This window comes from Schistocerca piceifrons, chromosome 4 (assembly GCF_021461385.2).
Source record: "Schistocerca piceifrons isolate TAMUIC-IGC-003096 chromosome 4, iqSchPice1.1, whole genome shotgun sequence".
NCBI classification, from domain to species: Eukaryota; Metazoa; Arthropoda; class Insecta; order Orthoptera; family Acrididae; genus Schistocerca; species Schistocerca piceifrons.
Genome location: NC_060141.1, coordinates 656,373,992 through 656,396,206, shown reverse-complemented (window position 1 = coordinate 656,396,206; position 22,215 = coordinate 656,373,992). Strand labels below are relative to the sequence as shown.

Genomic DNA, 22,215 nt, shown 5'->3' with positions numbered 1-22,215 from the left:
ACAACGGGCTTGTTAACATTTTCAAGGCACAACCATGTTGAAGACTACATAATAAACGAAATATTTACTAAAACAAGTTTTACTAGAGATTTCACTTCAAGGAATCAAAAGATTCTAAAAGACAAAAATGTAGAACCACGGCCGTATTAGGTATAATATCGTTTTAATTGTTAACTGAAAGATGGTAAGAGTTTGCGTGTAAGCGAAAGGAGTAATGAAATTGATCCCGGCGGATATTTTGTGCTAGAAGTGGCTTTTTTGTTTTGCAACAGGCACATGACCCTCTTTTTTCAGGATCAATTCAACTTTTCCATTACCTTTACTACCACGTATTAGCCTATGAAATGCGTCATAGGTTGTACAACAGTCATATAGGGAATATGCAAATGATTCATTGAAAACTGTAAACGTCTGACAGTAGGACTGAACATCTGATATACATAATTAGGTTGGTTGATACACAAAGGCCATTCATTCATGCGCTGTGAAAAATAACTTAATAACAACGACGCGCTGTTATCCGCAGGATATGGAAACAGAGCGGGCTTTGACAGGATAACTACGTCAACATATCAATAGCATTCTTTTTTTATTTGCCTGAAATTCATCGGCAAATGAAGATGACATGCACTAAATTAGAAACAATACGTATCTGCAGGTATCTTATTTGAACTTTCTACAGACAAACATATCAGAGAACTGGAATGCATGCAGAATAAAAAGGAACGCTGAGAAATAAATATTCACGCCCCGGAGTCACGGGAAACGTTCGTAAGTCACGACACACACGGCGGACAGAAAGGTGTATATAAGTCATGGACCCTCTGATCAAGAAAGAAAAAGACACTGCTTCACTGAAAATCACACCCAATGAGCAATGGATGAATCATTATACAGACTTACGGTGTACAGAGAAGAACGAAGATGACAGTGGAGAAGGTATGTACAATGAAATAGTAGATCCAGTTACAAGGGCCTCTGAAAGGCATGCAGAACAGGAAGCCTACTAGACAAGATGGAATAAATGCCGAACTAATTAAATATGAAGACATAAAACACTTTCACAATCAATAAATGAATGCTGAAGGAACTGTAAGGTTGCAGACATTCCGTACCCAGCAGCAATAAACTGTCTCTTGAAGAAAGGGAAACGCAGCGACTGTGGAACCTATCGTGGCATCAGTCATCTGATCACTGGATACAACCTTATGAGGGATGTCGCAGACTGTGCTAGTCCTGAGGAACAGAACGTATTTAGAACAGGCCCTTCATACAGAGAAATTGTGTTTGTAATTAGGAACATTACAGGAAAACACAGAGAATTTAATACAGAAACCAATATGGCCTGTATTGACATTGAGAAGGCCTTTGACCATGAGCGTGATAGCCTGTGTAAGAGTGAATGTGGAGATCCATATCACCTAATAAAATAGTGAAAAGTCTTTACAATAACAGACCCATTATAATAAACACAGGAAGGAATCAATTAGAAGAAGTAACTATTAACCGAGGTGTAATATCTTTATGTTTTCTTCATTCTTCATAAAATGAAATGTAAATTAAACAAATGACTTAAGACAGCGAATGAGGAGTGACTAACCTGTCTGCAGATGATAGCGTTATTACTCAAAAGAATGAAAATCAGCCTACCATTGAAAGCAAAATACTCAAATTTATGTAAATTTATGTCTGTAAACTATCATGAAATTTTATAAGCTGTTGACGTTATCCTATGGAGGCAAAGCTAAAAAAAAATAAATAAATAAAAATTAAAATTTAAAAAAAAGGCCAGCAGAGGTGCGTTCCTAAGGAGGACGAAGAAATGCACAGGAACAGAACAGGCATGATTAGAAGCTAAGATATTACAACAGAATTAAATACTTTCAGTATGAATGGAAAAGTTCAAAATTATCTTGAAAGTAGCAGACAGGACCTCAAGTGAACGCCAGATCACAGAATTGCTCAGAAGATCCTGTACAACAAGTGTAATGAGAAAAGAAACATTGGAAGACCTCGGGAATTATGGTAATGTTTTTGTTTCTGAGTTCGGCACAGGAAATAGCATAATGCTTGGAAGGAAGATAATGATGATGTCCAGGTTCACATATCTTTGATTTTGTTTAATTTGTGTAAGAAATTGGCAGCAAGTGAAAACTTTATGCAGATACCATTATCACTGAATTTTTTTATATGGGTCAGTTATTGTGAAAGAATCATTAATGATAAATAAAAGTCGAGATGTGTGACTGCGTCAAGAAAAACATGATATGAAACAGTTTGTTGTATATCTCACTTAAGGTACACAATTGGAGTCACACACATGAATGCCAATAATCTATGTTTGGAACTGAATACTACTGCTTATTGATAAAGCACATAAGCTGACATGTTTTTCTGAAACTTAAGTTTCTCCTGGCGAATAAATATTCGAATGACTTACGGAATGTAGGAGGGTGACATTTTCGACAACCGCTACTATTTCGATAGACAGTAGCAGAGTGTCTGTATCTTGACAGTGACTATAATGTTCAATGCAATGTTCCTTCAGATATGCGTGTGTGTCCTAAGGAGCAGACATTGCTGACTCTCTTTAACGGTATTAAATCATGAAATACATTCGCAAATTCCAAATACGGACCACCACAGCTATACAGTTTATTGGAAACAAGTGAAAATGTATGCTAAACAGGGTCTCGAACCCGAATTTGCCGCTTTATGTGAAGTAACATTGCTTATAAGTCAACAGACACTGTCAAATACACACACGGCACTAATTTACTCGTATTTCATGTCAAAGCCAAGCCAACCAGACGAGAAAACTAAATATGTCTCTCCTTGTGTGGCGGTGGTGATGGGAAGTTTCTATGGGACTAAAAAGCTGAGGCCATCGGTCCTAGGCTTACACACTACTTAATCTAACTGAAACGAACTTACGCTAAGGTCAACACACACATCCGTGCCCGAGGCAGGACTCGAACCTCCGACGGGAGGAGCCAGGCGAACCGTGGCAAGGCGCCCACGACCGCGCAGCTCCTTATGTTGAAATCATGTGATTGTGCGTGCACTATGGGTATCAGGCACTGGGGCATCTGGAAGTTTGGGTCTCTCCGTGAAGCGTGCTCAGATAGACGAAGCAGTTAGGACGACCGTTTGCGTAAAGTGGAAAATCCGGATTCGAGTCCCAGTCCGCCACTAATTTTCATTTTTTTACAGTAAGTTGTAGGGCTGTGGTGGTACCGTATTCATGCGAATATAAGAGAAATTTATGCGAAAAGATCACACATACACTGTAAACAAAACCGAAAATGATCAATATCAGACGTTATTGATAGTGAATATTCATCAACGGGTGAGGTAGCATTACCTCTGTCTCTCTGTTGTTTGACCATGGGGTGACGGCACTATTCTACACAGATTTTAACCGAAAACCTCCACCTCTATGTATTAGGTCAATTGCTAATTTAATTTCAACTGTTTCCGTAATAACACTATGTTGTTTATTTGACGGCTAGTACTATGAACAAAGAGGCACAATACAGATGGAGAACCCGTTGTCACAATTAGCGGCCATTTGTTTATGGAAGGTTTGGAGAGACGTATTTTTTTAGTACGTAGATGATTTTTTGTTAAATGGAACTAAGAACTAAACGGCCTTTAAGAGCATCCGAATTCAGTCCACCTAAATACTCCGTTCATAAGTAGGTGGAGAAGGATTGCTGCCATCCCTTTCCTGTTGTGTTGATCAGGAGAAATTTTGATGGTATATCGCGACATGCTTTTTGTGGAAACTCAACTTATATTGATTTGTATCTACAGACTAATAGTTGTCGCCACCCGACTCATCATGAACGACTACTTCGTTCCTTGGTTCACAGGAACAGCGTCATCTAAGAGTCTAAAACACTGTCACCTGAATTAGAACATCTCGAATGCACTGTTCAGAAGGGTTACAGTGAAAGACAGATCATACGTGCGTTGCGCTACTGACCACCCGCGAATCAAGTGGCACCAACGTCTAGGCATTTTTCCCTTACATAAGAAGCATTTCAAACAGGATTGATCATATTCTGGGAGAAATGATGCGAAATTCATATTTCGACCACCATCTATTAGCGCCGTTCACAGATTCGTAAATTATGATCTTGATTCGCGTAAGGCGGGCAACTAATGTATTCCTCCCTGTTGTGGCACGTCATATAATGGGAAGACCGTGGAGGATAGGTGTACTGAGCATAAGCGTCACACACGCTTACAACAGCCGAGCTATTGCAGAACATAGCCACTACATAGACCAACCTATGGAATATACACTGAAGGGCCAAAGAAACTGATAACCTCCCTAATATCGTGTGGGGCCCTCGTGAGCACGCAGAAATGCCGCAACATGACTATGGCCTGAAGTAGTGCTGGTGGGAGTTGACACCTTGAATCCCGCAAGGCTGTTCATATATCCGTAAGAGTATGAGGGGATGGAGATCTCTTCTGAAGAGCACGTTGCAAGGCAGTCCAAATATACACAATAATATTCATATCTGGCGAGTTTGGTGGCGAGCGGAAGTCTTTAAATTCAGAAGAGTATTCATGGAGCCATTCCGCAGCAATTCTGGACGGTGGGGTGTCGCATTATCCTGCTGGAAATGCCGAAGTCCGTTGTAATGCACAATGGACATGAATAGATGCAGGTGATAAAATAGGACGCTTACGTACGTGTCACCTGTCAGAGTCGTATCTAGACGTACCAGGGGTCCTATTCACTCCAACTGAACACACCTTCCACCATTACAGTCCCCACCAGCTTGAACAGTCCATGGATTCATGAGCGTGCCTACTTGCCCGTACACGTCCATCCGCTAGATACAACTTGGAACGAGACTCCTCCGACCAGGCAACATGTTTCCAGTCATCAACAGTCCAATATTGAAGTTGACGGGCCCAGGTGAGGCATAAATCTTAGTGTCGTGCAGTCATCAAGGGTACACTAGAGGGTCTTCCGCTCCGAAAGCCCATACCGATGATGTTTCGTTGAATGGTTCGCACGCTGTCACTTGTTGAAATCTGCAGCAATTTGCGGAAGGGTTGCACTTCTGTCACGTTGAAAGACTGTCTTCAGTAGTCGTTGGTCCCGTTCTTGCAGCATCTTTTTCCACCTGTAGCGATGTCGGAGATTTCATGTTTTACCGGACTGCTGATATACGCGGTACACTCGTGAAATGGTCCTACGGGAAAATCCGCACTTCATCGCTACCTCGGAGATGCTGTGTCCCATCTCATCGTGCGCCGACTATAACATCACCTTCAGGCTCACTTAAATCTTCAGAACCTGCCATTGTAACAGCACTAACAACTGCGTCAGAGACTTGTTGTCTTATATAGGCGTTCCCGAACGCAGCGCCGTATTCCACCTGTTTACATATCTCTGTATTTGAACACGCATACCTATACCAGTTTCTTTGGCGCTTCAGTGTAGCAATATGGAGCTTCTGGCATGCACCTCCTCCTACTGAGATAGTGTTAATAATGAAGCAGTTGAATGTTACAAGTGAGGGTAGAGGTTATTGCGTAAGTTCTGCAACGTCTTACGTCGGTCATTTTTAGTTGTGTGGTGGTACTTGTGTTAACGGTGTGTGTGTGTGTGTGTGTGTGTGTGTGTGTGTGTGTGTGTGTTTGTGTGTGTGAGTGTGCGTGTGTGTGTGTATGCATGTATCTTTCCGCATGCTCTGCAAATCGAAGTTCTGAATTTCCTCCTGGTGTGGAAGTGTCGAAACACTGGCCTTTGTCGAAGTTTCCACTCGGCTGCATTCCCGATATTTTTTTTATACTTTTTGGTATGACCTTGTACAAGCTGATATTAAATGACGAGTGACCTCAAAGTAGGGTGCCTGGACTGAATAAGAATGTTTGCACTGCCTCCGTTAGCGCAAGTAAGAGACTGTGCGATACCTTGTTTCCATGCGTTGATCAGAAAATCAAGATGTTGTACAGGGAGCATCCAAAAGAATCATCCGATTTGGCACGTCAATATTTCTGAAACTAATAAATACACACAGTGAATTTTGTTTTTTGATGAACGGGAAAATAAAAAAGCTTTTTTTCCCTACCTGTTCATAGGCGTTCAACATGCCCCCGTTGAGATGCACGACATATGTCAATCCGGTATAGAACTCCACACGTTGTTGTTCGTCACATTCACGAAGAGCTTGCAGTAGCTGAATTTTGTATGGTTTCATGTGCAATCGTCGACGCAGCACACGCCGGACGGACATGGGGACATGTTGAGCTGTGAGCTGCACAGCCAACGGATTTCTGTGGACTCCTTGTGAAACTATGACGGATGCGTTCGACGTCTTTGTCGGACAATCGGAGACGGCCCCTGCGATTTGTCTCACAAACGACCTGTTTCTGGGAATTGTTCATGCCAGCGTCTAATGCTCTGTGCTGTAGGAGGATCCATACCATACCTAGTACAAAACTTACTCTGAATAGTTGATACTGAGCCACACTGCGCGAAACGTAGAACACAAAACGCTTTTTGTTGTCCCGACACCATTTTTACTAGAACTGAAGGGGCGCACACTGCTACTACTTAGCCGGAACCGTATAAAACTCGAGAGTCTGCTCTTTTCAATTGTACGTTGTTCACGCACATATGTCAAATAATATAATAGTTATGATTTTTTAGTCGGATGATTCTTTTTGATACACCATGTATTATTGGACAGTGTGACATAGCGTAAAAGTCAAGGTCCCTAATGCGAACATTGCAAACAACAAAATTATGACAAAGCTTTTCTGTACTGACTCATACACTAAATGCTTCAAATCTACCGGTTCCGTGGTTGGTGTAATTCTCCTTGAAATATCTTCTGTTGTACTGCCGCATCATCTTATAAAATACTTAAAAGGTTAATATTTGCAGCAAGCTATGGTAAATGCAGAGTGGGGAAGAGGTCAGTTTCGCTAGCTGGCGCTCTGCTGGTTGTCAACTCAAACCCGATCACCATCAGTTATATGTTAGATAGTATCTATCTTTTCGGGAAGGTTCTCGAAATAGCTTATGTTTGCAGCGTTTGTGTATTCTGGAGTATTTGGCGTTTGTGTAAATAGAAGATTCCTGGATATTCGATGTTTGTATAAATAGCAACACTCTCCGTCAAGAAGACCAGTTCTGTTCTGGCTATACTTTTGTGTTCGTAATAAAAGTCCTTTCAGATCTTTTTGTTGTATTTCATTTCCTGCCCTGATTTCGGATTTGGCATCAGCCAAAAGAGTGGTGAATAATATGATACATTAGAATTACGAATAAAACCAACGAGCTTTCAGAAAAATGTGTTGCATTCCTTATGGAACGCTACTCATTTTCTGTATAAGCTATAAATAAATGCTTACCATTATTAAAGTTCCAGTACCACGGTGTTAGCTACTGAATATAAGCGAACTGCTAGAGAATTGTGTCCTATTGCTCTGATAGAAATGGCAACTAATTGTCTTAGCAATGAGAGACATTTCAGATGTGTTGTCTGTTTCGACAAAGTAGTAGTAGTGGTATGGTATTCTGCCTTACAGCAGGTCTTGTCATGGGTTAAGCCTCTTCCACTTTTGTCTGTCCATAGCCAGTCTTTTCATTCCTGAATATTTGTCTACTTTGATATTGTCCAGCATTTGACATCTTCTTTTTCCTCTTCCCCTCTTTCCCTCCACCATTCCTTCCTTCCTTCAATAAACGGTCCCTCCTCAAGCAGTATCCAATCCAGTTCCGTTTACTGTTTCTGACAATTAAGAATGTTTCTTTCTTCTCCAACTCCTCTTAATACTTCTTCATTCCTTACTCGGTCTTCCCATTTCACTTTTTCCATTCTTCTGCATATCCACAACTCTAGTGCCTCCACTCCTCTTTCATCTTCCTTCCTCAATGTTCAGGTCTCGGCACCATATGGTGCAACGCTCCAGATGTAACATTTGGCAAGTCTTTTCCTCAGATCTCTGTTTAGTGGTCCACAAAGTAATTTCTGTTTCCTCTTGAATTCTTCTTTTGCCATTGCACTTCTTTTCTTAATTTCTTTTGAGCAATACATATCATCCATTATTACACTTCCCAAGTAACTGAAGTTATTTACTTGCTCTATTTCCTCTCTCCCTATTTTCATACGGCATTTTCTCCCCTTTTCTCCAATTGCCACACTTTTCTTTTTCTTCTTGTTAATCTTCATTCCATATTCTTCTAATTTTCTGTTTAGGTCATCTAACATTTGTTCCATCTCTCTTTCACTCATGTCGTCTGCAAATCTTATTCAGTCTACTCTCCGAATCCCTATACAAGTTCCTCTCCTTCCATCAAAACTTTCACTAATAATTTCCTAAAGATATATATAGAACAGTGTTGGTGATAAACAACAACCTTGTCTTACACCTCTTCCCAGTTCTATTTCTTCACTCATCACATTTCCTATTCTTACTCTTGCTCTCTGGTTCAAATATAAATTTCTAATTAGCCGTCTATCCCTCCTGTCAACTCCATGTTTCCTTAGGATTTCCATCAGTTTGTCCCATCTGACACAGTCAAAACCCTTTTCAAGATCAATGAACACGACAGACACCTTTCTTTTCTTCTCCATGTACCTCTCCCCTATCACTCACAGTAGCCCAATGGCATCTCTAGTTCCCACTCCTCACCTGAAACCAAATTGTTCATCTCCTATTACGCAATTCAGTTTCCATAAAGCCTCCTGTTGAGCGTACTAAGCAAGACTTTGGCCGCATGCTACATCAGGCTCACTGTTCTATGTTCCTCACACTTTTTGCTGTTCTTTTTCTTTTCTGTAGGTATTAAGATACTTTCTGTAAAGTCCTTTGGCCATTTTCCTGTCTTGTATATTTGGTTACACAATTCAATCAACAATTTCGACAGACCTAAACGATAATTGCTATAGATGTTTTTAGTTAGATTTTAACTGTTTTATAAAGCTATTTTCGTTGATGTACCTTGGCTGAAACAGATGGCTGGCGTGTAGAGGTAGAGTGGCAGGTGGAGCACCATGTTGAGCGTGAACAAGCCCGACGCCAGGACACGGATAATACGGCTGAAGCGGCGCTCCAAGTACTGAAACACCAACAGCATGTAAGCAGACGGGGAATGGATGAATGAAATTACAAGAACTACCTATTCTAAAGACAGGGTTGGCGAATCTCTTAATACCGCTAGTACGAACTAGTAGATACATGGTGATGAGGTCAGTACAGTTTCTGAAAATACTCAGTTCTCCACATTTTTATTTTATTGCAAGAAACATTCTTCACTCTCTCATTACACGAGTACATCTACTCTTTTCCTAAAATTGTGAAGTTGGTGAAAACCTGAGAAAATCAGGATACGCAAAATATTGATACAAACACAATACTGTAATTTACTGCCGGTATGTAAATTTTTTGAGGTAGTTTTTCCATCATTTTCGCCTTGATAACGCTCTTTCTGAACATACCATACCGGCAAGTAGGTGTTTATTCGCCATCATGCTGCACAAATTGGTATTCAAGAACCTAGGAAACCAAAATATTACATTTTTTCGTTAGAATATGCATTATCTCTTAATTCTTCCGCAAATTTCATTAAACTCTTTTTGGTTTGAAATTATTCCACACTGCGTAACATAGCCCATGATTCCAGATTGAGATTGCTGTTAACAACACACATGTCATCTACAGTAGTAAATTATTTATCGTACACATAGGCATAACAGCCTACACAGTAATAAATATCATTCTCAATATGGAGTCATTTATCCAAAGATAACGAAGCTTCGTCCATTATTTTAATGAAACAGAATCAGTTGTGAGAAAACTCATGTAACTACATACTTTTACGATCCCTGGTCTTCTTGATTCTTTTATACGTTAAGGTAATGGATTAATAACGTTTTCAAACCTGTATTACCTGTTACATTCACGTATCTCAGTTACCTATAAGAATGTATAATTTTCTTTTTGATACCAACTATAAAATATACTTTCATCGCAAGTAGCAATTTATAGATTTGAAACATTATTCCTTTAATCAGATTTGAGATGGCGAAGCCACTTTTCATTGAATAAGAATAATTAAGGAGGTACTTCATTTCCTAACGGCAAGCAGAGACATTAAAATATAAGAACTCCATTTTTCTCTAATATCACACCAAATACAAGTATATACACTTTTCTTATAAACTCTTATTTCAATTCCTTTTTATATATCTGTTCATGGTATTTCCAAACTACATCTTTCCCATTTTTATTATTCACAGTTTAAATTACTTTTGTCTGATGACTATGACATGAGTATTTTGTTCACTGTAGAAATAGTCATGTATCGATATATTCAGCAGTTTACAGTTATTAAAACCAAGTTCACTAAAAAATTCGCCCTCGCTTATTACTGTTTGTTTCGGGGTTCAGATACCTCACTTTAAAGCCACAGTATTTCTTCAGCTTAACATTTTGGCTTCTTTCAGAATTATGTATTTGATGCAATATTACTATTCATCAATGTTCTTGACATAAGACACAGTTCGTTATTGACAGCCCTGTGAGGCCAATGCAAGGGCTACTTGAATGGAAAGTAGCGATTTCAGTATCTGGATACCTAACAAGGCTATACATTTTATCTAAATGAGGCACAAGACGACATGTCCGCCATTTTTCGTTGAGTGGGCTTCTAAATCTGATCGCGCAGTTCGTTTCCTTGGATGTATTTATTCATCAGTTCATCTCTAGAAAAAAAGCTTTTTGAGGCTACAAATAAGCAATGTTATGACGTCTGCATTAAATGACAGAATGGTGAGTTTCCATTCACTACAATGAAAAACTCCCAGCAGGAAAAGTTTAAAGCATCTCTAACACATTAACATATACATGAATATAAATACATGTAACATACAAATAAATGAATCGCCATCGATGTAAACATGAACAACGTTATGAACATGAAAGATGTCATGTTTAATGAAACTGATATTATAGTCAATATATACAAAAATATAATCATACTATTTACTTTAATCCTTGTATAAATATTCAACAAGTGCAGTCATCACGATAAAGACTACTGGAGAGATTCGAAAGGTTAGGAAAGAATTCTTTCAATACCATCAGCAAAAGACTTTTGAGACATTTTTCCTGTTTCTTCAACATCAAGAGAACCATCTTTTGTCAGGGGTTTACTCTGTAAAGATAATAATTAAGTCTTTGTACACCATCTCCAAATAGGCAAAAACAACTCGAACAAATTGCGTATATTGGGGAAGAAAGGAGAATGAAGGAATATGTAATGAAGAAATGTTACTTCAGATAACAAATATACGGACCATCACATATAAGCACGTTAAAGAACTTAAAGATCTCTGCTTCAAATAGACTTTAAAGATAATGATTCTTGCATGGGTAACTCAAGTGCTCAGTCTGACAATGCTGCCATTTTAATTAAGGCAGATTTGCTATGGGAAATATTTTAGGACAAAGAGGCCCTAAAATGATGTAAGAACATAAAAATGTTACTAATTATAAATACTATTATTCAAGCAATAGTCCAGATTTAACAAAATCAAAGCCAAATGAAAGTGAGACATGCAATATATTAATTAAGCAACTATGATAGATGTTGAAAACACATGTTAAAAAATATATGAATTAGAAATACAGTAACAAATCCATCTTCACAAGCGATGTTAGAAATATGGATGATCGTTAGCCATTCATAGAGATGAGGTAAATATTGGAATTATTACGATTAGGAAGCAAGGTAACATACATTCTGAAGAACAACACCCCTGACATAATCATTCATAATTCAACTCTCTATTCATTATATTGTCAGCCATTTTAATTCTATTCGATAAAATTTGCTTTTTCTCTTTTAAGCTCAATCTTATTAAAAGAGCAGACGAAGAACAACCGAAATAAAGAATCTAGCCTGAAAATGATAACAAATTTATTCTCAATGTTTGAGGTCCTTTATCAGTCTTCCAAATATATTTTGGAAAAGTGAAAGCAATGTCAAGGGGTTAAGTAGTTGGATGAACAATCAGATTGTGTATCATAATATTTTTTCATTACTGATGTGGAATTTTTGTTACAATAATACATTATATCAACAGTTAGCGGAAGGAATTCAGAAGTTCATACATTAGCTGTACCTTGTGAATAGTACAATAATGCATGAAAACTCTGAGCATACGTATAAAGTTGGAAAAGTTCAATTTGCAACCAAAAAAGAAAAAAAAAAAAAATGTAGACTGTCCGCCAACCTGGTGGGCCAGAAAGACTTCCACTGTGTATGACACAGTTTGTAACTTGCTTCTTCATTAAGAGAGCCCCATGAGCAAACATAAGTCAACTGAAAAAATATTACCTTATCTGATTCGGTATATAAATTTTTCCATAGTATCAGTCTGTAAATGAAAGAGGAAATGGATAAATGACATATAGTTCCTTGTTATAATCTGTATTTTTTAGTTCTGAAGTAGTAATGTATATAGTCTGGGAGACGAGTCTTTGGTATTGACAGCTCGGTAGCGTCTTTCCATTGCCTAGCGACCGCAGGCAGGCAGCCAATGACGGCCTGACTTTGAGCGGGTAGCAAGGGCCACGTTGCCGCTCTGAAACCCGGTCGCGCGCGCTTATGAAACTTACCAGTGTCTCGCGTGCAGGCGGTGCGGTCGTTCGTCGTTTGTCTGAAGTTGAATTCGCAGTTTATTTCGTTTTTGTTGTTTTTAGTGTTTCTTTGTTTATGTTTCGTTGAATTCGCAGTTTATTTCGTTTTTGTTGTTTTTAGTGTTTCTTTGTTTATGTTTCGTTGTAAACAATGTCTAGTGCGCCGGGTAGTACCAGCCCAACACAAGAAGTGAAACGGAGGAAGAATAGTGTGCTACACACCCAGGCCCGTGAATTCGTGTGCTCTGTGATGGATTACTTTGAGAAAGAAAAGGACAAAGGTGGGCCCTTAATTCCTGTTGTTCAGGTTGTGAAGAGAACTGCAGCAGCATTGAAAATAAGTAAGAACACTGTTGTAAAGATAGGAAAAGAACAGTATAGTGTATACTGTGACGAGAGTGGCACAACAAAGCTGCACACACCAGGAAAGAAGCGACCGAGAAATAAGCAGATGACAGCTTTGGACGATTTTCAGAAAGACGCTATTCGTCGTCATATATACAGCTATTATAAGAGAAGGGAACATCACACTCTATCTAAATTACTGGTGTCGCTTCAGAAAGACGATCTTTTTAAAGGGAGCAAATTTTCATTGCGTACAGTGTTGAAAGACATAGGCTTCAGCTATTCACTGCTTAACGGACGCAAAATATTAATGGAAAGGACAGATGTAGTAGCATGGCGGTGCAGATTTCTGCGTAGGATCATGGGTGTGGAATTCGAAAGTATAGTGTGGTTAGATGAAACTTGGGTCAATGCCAGCCATTCTTTACGTAGAGGCTGGAATGATGGAACGCCCGAGGGGACAATGGCAGTGCCTGTTGGCAAAGGAGGGCGTATTATTGTCTTACATGCAGGAACATCGAAAGGTTTTGTGCCAAACTGCTTGAAAATGTTTCGGTCAAAAAAGACGGGAGATTACCATGAAGAAATGAACAGTGTAGTATTTCAAGAATGGTTCGAGACATCGCTTATGACTAATCTGACAAGTCCATCAGTGATTGTTATGGACAATGCGCCTTATCATTCCGTTGTTCACGATAAGGCACCAACATTGGTAACAAAAAAAGACGATATCATTCAGTGGTTCAAACGGCGAAAAGTAGATTTCAGAGAAGATTTAAGGAAGGCGCAACTGCTCGAAATTGTGGCACAAAAGAAACTCCAATTCTCAACATATGTAATTGACGAGATTGCTAAAAGGCACGGGCATGAAATCGTTCGGCTTCCTCCATACCACTGTCACTTCAGTGCAATTGAAGGAGTGTGGGCGCAGATAAAAAATTACATTGCTGCAAACAATAAAAAATTCACGATCTCTGAAGTGGAAACTCTCCTTCCAGCAGCTATCAATAAAGTGACAAACGAGACGTGTGCTAAAATTGTAAACAGCACTGCAAGTGCTATCAGAGAGGCGGCCAAATCCGAAGGGGTTGTGAAAGAATGCATCGAAAATTTAATTATACATATGGGACAGAGCAGTGATAGTTCGAGTAGTGCTGAGGAAGCCAATGTCAAATCAGATTCTGACAGTGATGTGAGTGGTGTTTTTCCATTACAGTAACTACAACGTATTCAGGAATGTAAGGAGGGAGTTTGCTATCGATCTACAACCAGATCATCATATTGTGAGTACTTTCTTCACATTATAACTCTTAATACACTGACCAATTATTCTGTAGCTTGTAGTAGAACAAATTAATAATGCTAATACTTAACAATGGAAACCAAAACTGCTAATGTTCAACAACTTGCGAAAATAGTTTTCATTTCAGTTGTGAAGTTTAACAAATAACTTTATTATGTTTCAGCATCTTAGATACTTGTACTAAATAGCTCTTATCAGTTTTCGAGTTAATATATTTCAAGCATCAACTTTAAATAAATTCACGCGTACCAATACGACTTGTATTTTGTCTCGCTTTTATTTCTGCTGCTAGAGAATGCGTGTAGCAGACAGGGCGCCGCGTGCTGTGAGCCACGTTCGGCAACAGCGACGTCTGCCCGCTGGAACTGTCAGTACCAATCACTCGTCTCACGGACTATAATGGCAAGGATGTCAGACAACAGACTGGTACGTCCAACGTACATCAGAAAAGTTCAGTGTATGGTGTCAGAAAACAAAGGAAACAAGAGTTAGAAAATTTCTCTTAACTGGCCTTCAAAGTAATCACCATTAGCTACTACACACGTCTGACATTGGGTGTAAAGCTGTTGGAAATTGTTTCGAAACGCTTCTTGTGGAAATAAACGGAAGCACTGTGGTCACATGGTATGTCTGCAACGCGTTAACCTTGCAGAGCCAATTTAAAGTTCGGAAAGAAAAAGAAGTCTGCTGGCGCCAAATCTAGAGAATAAGGGAAGTTTTGAAGGACAAGCGCTTTGTTTTGAGAGAGAAGAACTTGTAGCTGTTGCTGATATCCAACAAGGCCATTTCTTCGGGTAATTTCAGAAGAAGCGTTTGCTGTCGATTTCCAACAGCTTTGCAATCGACGTCACAAATGTGTTGTAGCTAATGGAGATTAGTTTTAAGGCCAATGGAGATATTTTGTTCGTAACTCTTGTTTCCTTTATTTTCTGAAACCAATCTCCGAACCTTTCCAAGGCCCTTTGTAATACATTTCGTGTAGTATGTACTCACAGATCAACTTGGTTGGACTAATAGACCGACTGATGACTTTAATGTAACAAAACTCATTCTTGTGCTTATATTTCACAACATTTCGTCGATATTAATCCAAACCGAAAAGGTGTAATTTCCTGAATACTAGTTATAATATTTAACGAAGTATGAATAGTCAATTGTCTTAAAATAATTCTAAAAATAAAATTTTAAGCAATCGCTCATTTCCTTCGTGTTAAACAAGTATTTATAAACGGGAAACAACTTCACTCACATATGAAAGAGTTTTATCGTCAAAACGACTGGAAACTTTTATTCATTTTTATATATTTGTTTCGAGCCTAAGGTAGAGACATTGCTTAATATTCATATGTAATAATAGAAGAATTTACTGACAGTTCCTAGTTAACAAATGGGTTTGAGCCACAATATTAATTCCCATTCAGGTTTTCTATCTAAGATACTTCATATACTTACCTCGTAAGTTGATGTGAGCTGAAGCTCGAAGAAGACTGGGAGAAAGACGAAGTTGGTGACAATAGAGAACAGAATGACACTCAGGCAAATCCAAGTGTATACACTGCCGTACAAGTAGATCTCTGAAGGTACACCCACCAGCGTGCTACCAGATACGTGACTGTTGAGAAAAGTGTGAGTGTATAAGGTAGATGTTGGCAACATACTATGTATAAAATCAAGAATCACTCCCTAAGGAGATCAAATGATTTATAGTTCTTTATTCGTTTAATCTATGGCACTCATTTGTATTTACCATTCGTCCCCGAATGGTAGAGGATTCCTAACGTACGAGTGTTATATCTGATTTTGTGTTTTATAGCAGATAGCCTACAACAAGATTATGAAAACTAAAGTGGCAAATATTCTCAACTGAGATGTCGATGAACTGGCTCCTATTGGTAAATGTGTCATTCTTATTCACAGAGTTCAATATGAGTACCTTGACGCGCAATCGAGAGAAGAACACCAAGGTCGCTGTGATGTATATATAGTAAGTATTGTGATAATCTCAACAGTAAGCAGAATACATCTGTTTGAAATGAACGTTATTCCGCAAACTAAGCTCATTACAATTCGCAAATGATTACTGAATGCAGAGCTGTACGAGGTAACTGACTACCAAGATTAACTACAAGATGGAGTACCGTTTTCTCAAGCGGAACTTTCGGAGGCAGCAGTGTGTAGTCAAAGATGAGATTACCTTTTTCAACGCGCTGAGCAAATGCGGGTAAGTCTGCCAGTATGCCGCCACTTGTGTTGGTAAAATGTCAGCTTGTCGATGAAACAGACGTCAGACGAGAAACCGAAGCAGACAGCTTAAGCTCTAGAAGTGTCCACGTAAGTCTCAATGACTGCAAACCATTTATATTCTACCAGGTTCTGTATTACTGGTATTACTTGTCAGATGCATTCTTTTCGTACAAAGCAAGCCATTTCCGTCCGCCTTGATCAGTGATATTCTATACTTACTTCTCTATCTTTCCAGACAATAATTACTCAACTTTGTTACTTTTAAATTCACATTAAGGTAACATTAAATCAAAGCCAGTTTCAGAGAAATAACTGTAATTTCAATCGAGTTTCATAGCAATAAAAATCGCTCTTATAATTAACAAGGTAGCTTTAGTACCAGGTAGCATCACAAACATCTTATTTCGATGATTATGTGGACTATGGGCAGCAATACGATTCCTAGAGTATACTAATTTGCTTCATGGGATTCAGACTGGGAGTTCGACTTGACCTTTCCGCCACCAAGCTATTTTCTTTTGAAGACATCGTTCGCTAGATGAATCCTGTGTGAACGAGGACTGCAACCATGTAGGATACAATCATAATCAATTATATCCACGTACGGTGATATATGCATTACGTTTCTATATTTACAGACATGAACATCGTTCCGTGTGGAGAAACATAGAGGTCTTATCAGGCATTTGGAGATACACGAACTCCCGTCTTAAGGTAACCCTTTGATAATTGCTTCGTGTATTATAACTCTTCCTGGCATTTTGCAAAATAAGGTGACATCTGCTGCCATTTTGCTAGAACGAAACTCTGTTCATATGGCATGCAGGGGTAAACTTCCGTGTGATAAAAGTGATGAGAATATTATAAATTTAATCTCAGTTTGCCTATGTTTCTTGCTGAATAGATTTGATTTAAGAAGTGCCGGTATCCTAACAGACTTACTCGCCTTTGCTCAGCGCGTTGAAAGAGATAATCTCTTCTTTGATTACATACATGTAAATGTTGGCTTACTTGTGAAAAATCTCCCTTGTGAGACGAATGGTGATATCTTCATGGCAGGTCTCGCTGATATCGTATTTCAGGATGTCTGCAATAATGAAATATCGTTTTTTCCCGTGGTTTTCCACAATCAGATTCTTTCATAATTCTTCAGCGTCCATGAACGAAGCTTCTCATTACTGAACGTCTTATTACAAATCTTTTTGGAACAGACGCAGAAATGAATCCAGGTGAGATAATCTAGCGAGATCTACACCACCACTCAAAATCATTTGGTAGACTTCAGAAATGATGTAAATCCTACGAATCTCTTCATCCCAATACAATAGCTACACTGATCACTTTTTGTGTATGGTGATATATAATGAGTTCATTATTTGGATTCTGTTATCATATAACTAATAACCAAAACGGCCTTGCTGTGCTGGTACTGCGAACGGCTGAAAGCAAGGGGAAACTACAGCCGTAATTTTTACCGAGGGCATGCAGCTTTACTGTATGGTTAAATGATGATGGCGTCCTCTTGGGTAAAATATTCCGGAGGTAAAATAGTCCCCCATTCGGATCTCCGGGCGGGGACTACTCAAGAGGACGTTTTTATCAGGAGAAAGTCGGGTGATGCTGAGGGAATTAGATTAGGAAATAAGACACTTAAAGTAGTAAAGGAGTTTTGCTATTTGGGGAGCAAAATAACTGATGATGGTCGAAGTACAGATGATATAAAATGTAGACTGGCAATGGCAAGGAAAGCGTTTCTCAAGAAGAGAAATTTGTTAACATCGAGTATAGATTTAAGTGTCAGGAAGTCGTTTCTGAAAGTATTTGTATGGAATGTAGCCATGTATGGAAGTGAAACATGGACTATAAATAGTTTGGACAAGAAGAGAATAGAAGCTTTCGAAATGTGGTGCTACAGAAGAATGCTGAAGATTAGATGGGTAGATCACATAACCAATGAGGAGGTACTGAATAGAATTGGGGAGAAGAGGAGTTTGTGGCACAACTTGACGAGAAGAAGGGATCAGTTGGTAGGACATGTTCTGAGGCATCAAGGGATCACAAATTTAGCATTGGAGGGCAGCGTGGAGGGTAAAAATCGTAGAGGGAGACCAAGAGATGAATACACTAAGCAGATTCAGAAGGATGTAGGTTGCAGTAGGTACTGGGAGATGAAGAAACTTGCACAGGATAGGGTAGCATGGAGAGCTGCACCAAACCAGTCTCAGGACTGAAGACCACAACAACAACAACATCATATAACTTACGGCTCTTATTCGCAGTTGTCCTCAAAATCATGTATGAAGGGACTGCATTCAATACTAGCAGCACTTGAATCCGACGAGCGGTTCTAGGCGCTTCAGTCCGGAACCGCGTTGCTGCTGTGGTCGCAGGTTCGAATCCTACATCGGGCATAGATGTTTGTGATGTCACTATGTTAGTTAGGTTTAAGTAGTTCTATGTCTAGGGAACTTATAACCTCAGATATTAAGTCCCATTGTGCTTAAAGCCATTTGAACCATTTTTTTGAATCCGATCGAACATTCTCATCGGGTGTTATAGGGACGCGTGCTAATGAGAGATTACCACGGCTAGAACCCTGAATGACAGTAGGCGCTAAAGATACTGCTCCGGGAGTAGCTTTCCGTTTATACGGTTATGTGTTTGCCATTCTCAAATCTTATGGAACGTGCTATCATCGTAAGATCATCCTAGCCTATCTGGTCGCATGAATTTCGAAATACGTAAGGAAATGAACAGCACTTTTGTATAATAAGTGTTTTTCAAGAAAATACTTTCATTGTAGTGTGAAAATAAAACTTTTTCTCTAAATTAATTTTCTTTCAAAACACTTATTCTACAAAAGTGCTGTTAATTTTCTTACGTATTTCGAAATTTATATATATATACTTTAATAAAAGAATTAAATTAGAGAAAAAGTTTTATTTTCACACTACAATATATATACACTCCTGGGAATTGAAATAAGAACACCGTGAATTCATTGTCCCAGGAAGGGGAAACTTTATTGACACATTCCTGGGGTCAGATACATCACATGATCACACTGACAGAACCACAGGCACATAGACACAGGCAACAGAGCATGCACAATGTCGGCACTAGTACAGTGTATATCCACCTTTCGCAGCAATGCAGGCTGCTATTCTCCCATGGAGACGATCGTAGAGATGCTGGATGTAGTCCTGTGGAACGGCTTGCCATGCCATTTCCACCTGGCGCCTCAGTTGGACCAGCGTTCGTGCTGGACGTGCAGACCGCGTGAGACGACGCTTCATCCAGTCCCAAACATGCTCAATGGGGGACAGATCCGGAGATCTTGCTGGCCAGGGTAGTTGACTTACACCTTCTAGAGCACGTTGGGTGGCACGGGATACATGCGGACGTGCATTGTCCTGTTGGAACAGCAAGTTCCCTTGCCGGTCTAGGAATGGTAGAACGATGGGTTCGATGACGGTTTGGATGTACCGTGCACTATTCAGTGTCCCCTCGACGATCACCAGTGGTGTACGGCCAGTGTAGGAGATCGCTCCACACACCATGAAGCCGGGTGTTGGCCCTGTGTGCCTCGGTCGTATGCAGTCCTGATTGTGGCGCTCACCTGCACGGCGCCAAACACGCATACGACCATCATTGGCGCCAAGGCAGAAGCGACTCTCATCGCTGAAGACGACACGTCTCCATTCGTCCCTCCATTCACGCCTGTCGCGACACCACTGGAGGCGGGCTGCACGATGTTGGGGCGTGAGCGGAAGACGGCCTAACGGTGTGCGGGACCGTAGCCCAGCTTCATGGAGACGGTTGCGAATGGTCCTCGCCGATACCCCAGGAGCAACAGTGTCCCTAATTTGCTTGGAAGTGGCGTTGCCGTCAACTGCACATACGTTTCACGTCCACGCTGTCGCGGCATGCTACCAGTGTTAAAGACTGCGATGGAGCTCCGTATGCCACGGCAAACTGGCTGACACTGACGGCGGCGGTGCACAAATGCTGCGCAGCTAGCGCCATTCGACGGCCAACACCGCGGTTCCTGGTGTGTCCGCTGTGCCGTGCGTGTGACCATTGCTTGTACAGCCCTCTCGCAGTGTCCGGAGCAAGTATGGTGGGTCTGACACACCGGTGTTGATGTGTTCTTTTTTCCATTTCCAGGAGTGTATATATATATATATATATATATATATATATACTTCAATAATAGAATTAAATTATTTTCACACTAGAATGAAAGTATATGTATATAGGGTGGTCAGAAAATATCTGAAACGCTTGTCGTGATGTTGTAGGGCAGATTGTACTGAGATATAAATGTTGCGAAAAAAATGCAATAGGTTGCGTCGTTTCCGAGTTATTTAGCATTGAAGTTAGCCAATATGTTCGTTGCGCGCGCGAATTCAAGTTTTTGCTAACCAAATAAAGCACTCGTTAGGTAACACCGCTCCTGGCAGGCCCCTTGAATGCGAGCGCGCGTCGCCCCGATTGGCTACATTCAGTGCTTAATAACTCGGAAACGGTGCAACGTATCGCATTTTTTCTTAACATTTATGTCACGGTGCAATCTGCCCTGCAACGCACCTACGAGCGTTTCAGACATTTTCCTCCCTCTGCCTCTACAGGCGTGTCACAAATATATTGCTCAATTTGTGACACTCCTGTGGAGGCAGAGGGAGGCTCGCTGGCACAATTTCTGCACGACAGACTGACGACACACCAGGTGTGACGGAGAAGGTACATCATAACATGATGGACGGGTACAACGCACACATCGACTTAGGTGGTCGCCATACTGAGCAGCTGATTTGTGCATGAGTAACCGTTGCTGCACTCGTTTTTGTTTTTCTTCTTCTTCTTTTTTTCAGTAATGTCAGGAATCTTTTCAGGTTTACTACAGACAAAAGTGCTGATAAGTTCTTTAATTTTTCTCCTTGCAGTTACTAAATAATTAAATTCATAAAGCAGAAATGAGTGTGTTAAAAACCTTATCTGAAATGGTTGTAGAGCTGAGACGGTATATTCCCAGCCGTTGGTTCCTATTCGATATATTGTGTGCTCAGTGACCTCAACATATCTTCGAAGTATGCAGCTGGAACTACCGAACGCCCTGCATCATTACTACCAAGGAGTTCTCAAGTAGTGTACTAATTTACGGAAACATGTGAGTAATGTCTTGCAGAGTGGATGGCTCACCTCGATATCTGCGAGATGGCGACGGGGAGCACCCTCATAGTCTTTCCGCCGTGCAGGTAGTCCACCTTGGCAGTGTTCTTGGCACGGCCACAGATGCCGAAGTAGAGGCCTATGGCCACGGAGAGAGTGGGCATTAGCGCGAACGCCACGTAGTCCACCCAGCCGAACAGCACCTGCCTCCCCACCACACCTGCTGCCGCAGCTGTTACGTTGGCCGCCATGTTGCTCCCACCAGTGGTGACGGTTGTGTGTGCACCTGGACGCTGCTATTACCGAGGACCCCTGAAATATCACGTCACTCTTATTAACAACACAGTCAAACTTCCGTATTAGACAGTTTCTTTTTCCGGCTTTTAAAGCATCATATGGTTCATATGGCTCTGAGCACTATGGTACTTAACATCTGAGGTCATCAGTCCTCTAGAACTACTTAAACCTAA

General features: G+C 40.2%; 1 protein-coding gene across 1 annotated transcript in view; it reads right to left on the bottom strand.

Annotated features, from left to right (window-relative positions):
- The window catches only part of LOC124796093 (sodium-coupled monocarboxylate transporter 1-like), a gene marked incomplete at its 3' end in the record, with an annotated part of 59,995 nt that extends 37,999 nt beyond the window's left edge, over positions 1 to 21,996 (bottom strand). Inside the window, exons 1-3 of the mRNA XM_047260179.1 lie at positions 21,776 to 21,996; positions 15,782 to 15,941; positions 8,980 to 9,097 (exon numbers count right to left, since the gene is read on the bottom strand). Coding sequence (XP_047116135.1) covers positions 8,980 to 9,097; positions 15,782 to 15,941; positions 21,776 to 21,996 — 499 coding nt within the window. The remainder of the gene's footprint in view (positions 1 to 8,979; positions 9,098 to 15,781; positions 15,942 to 21,775) is intronic.
- Between the last annotated feature and the right edge of the window lie 219 nt (positions 21,997 to 22,215).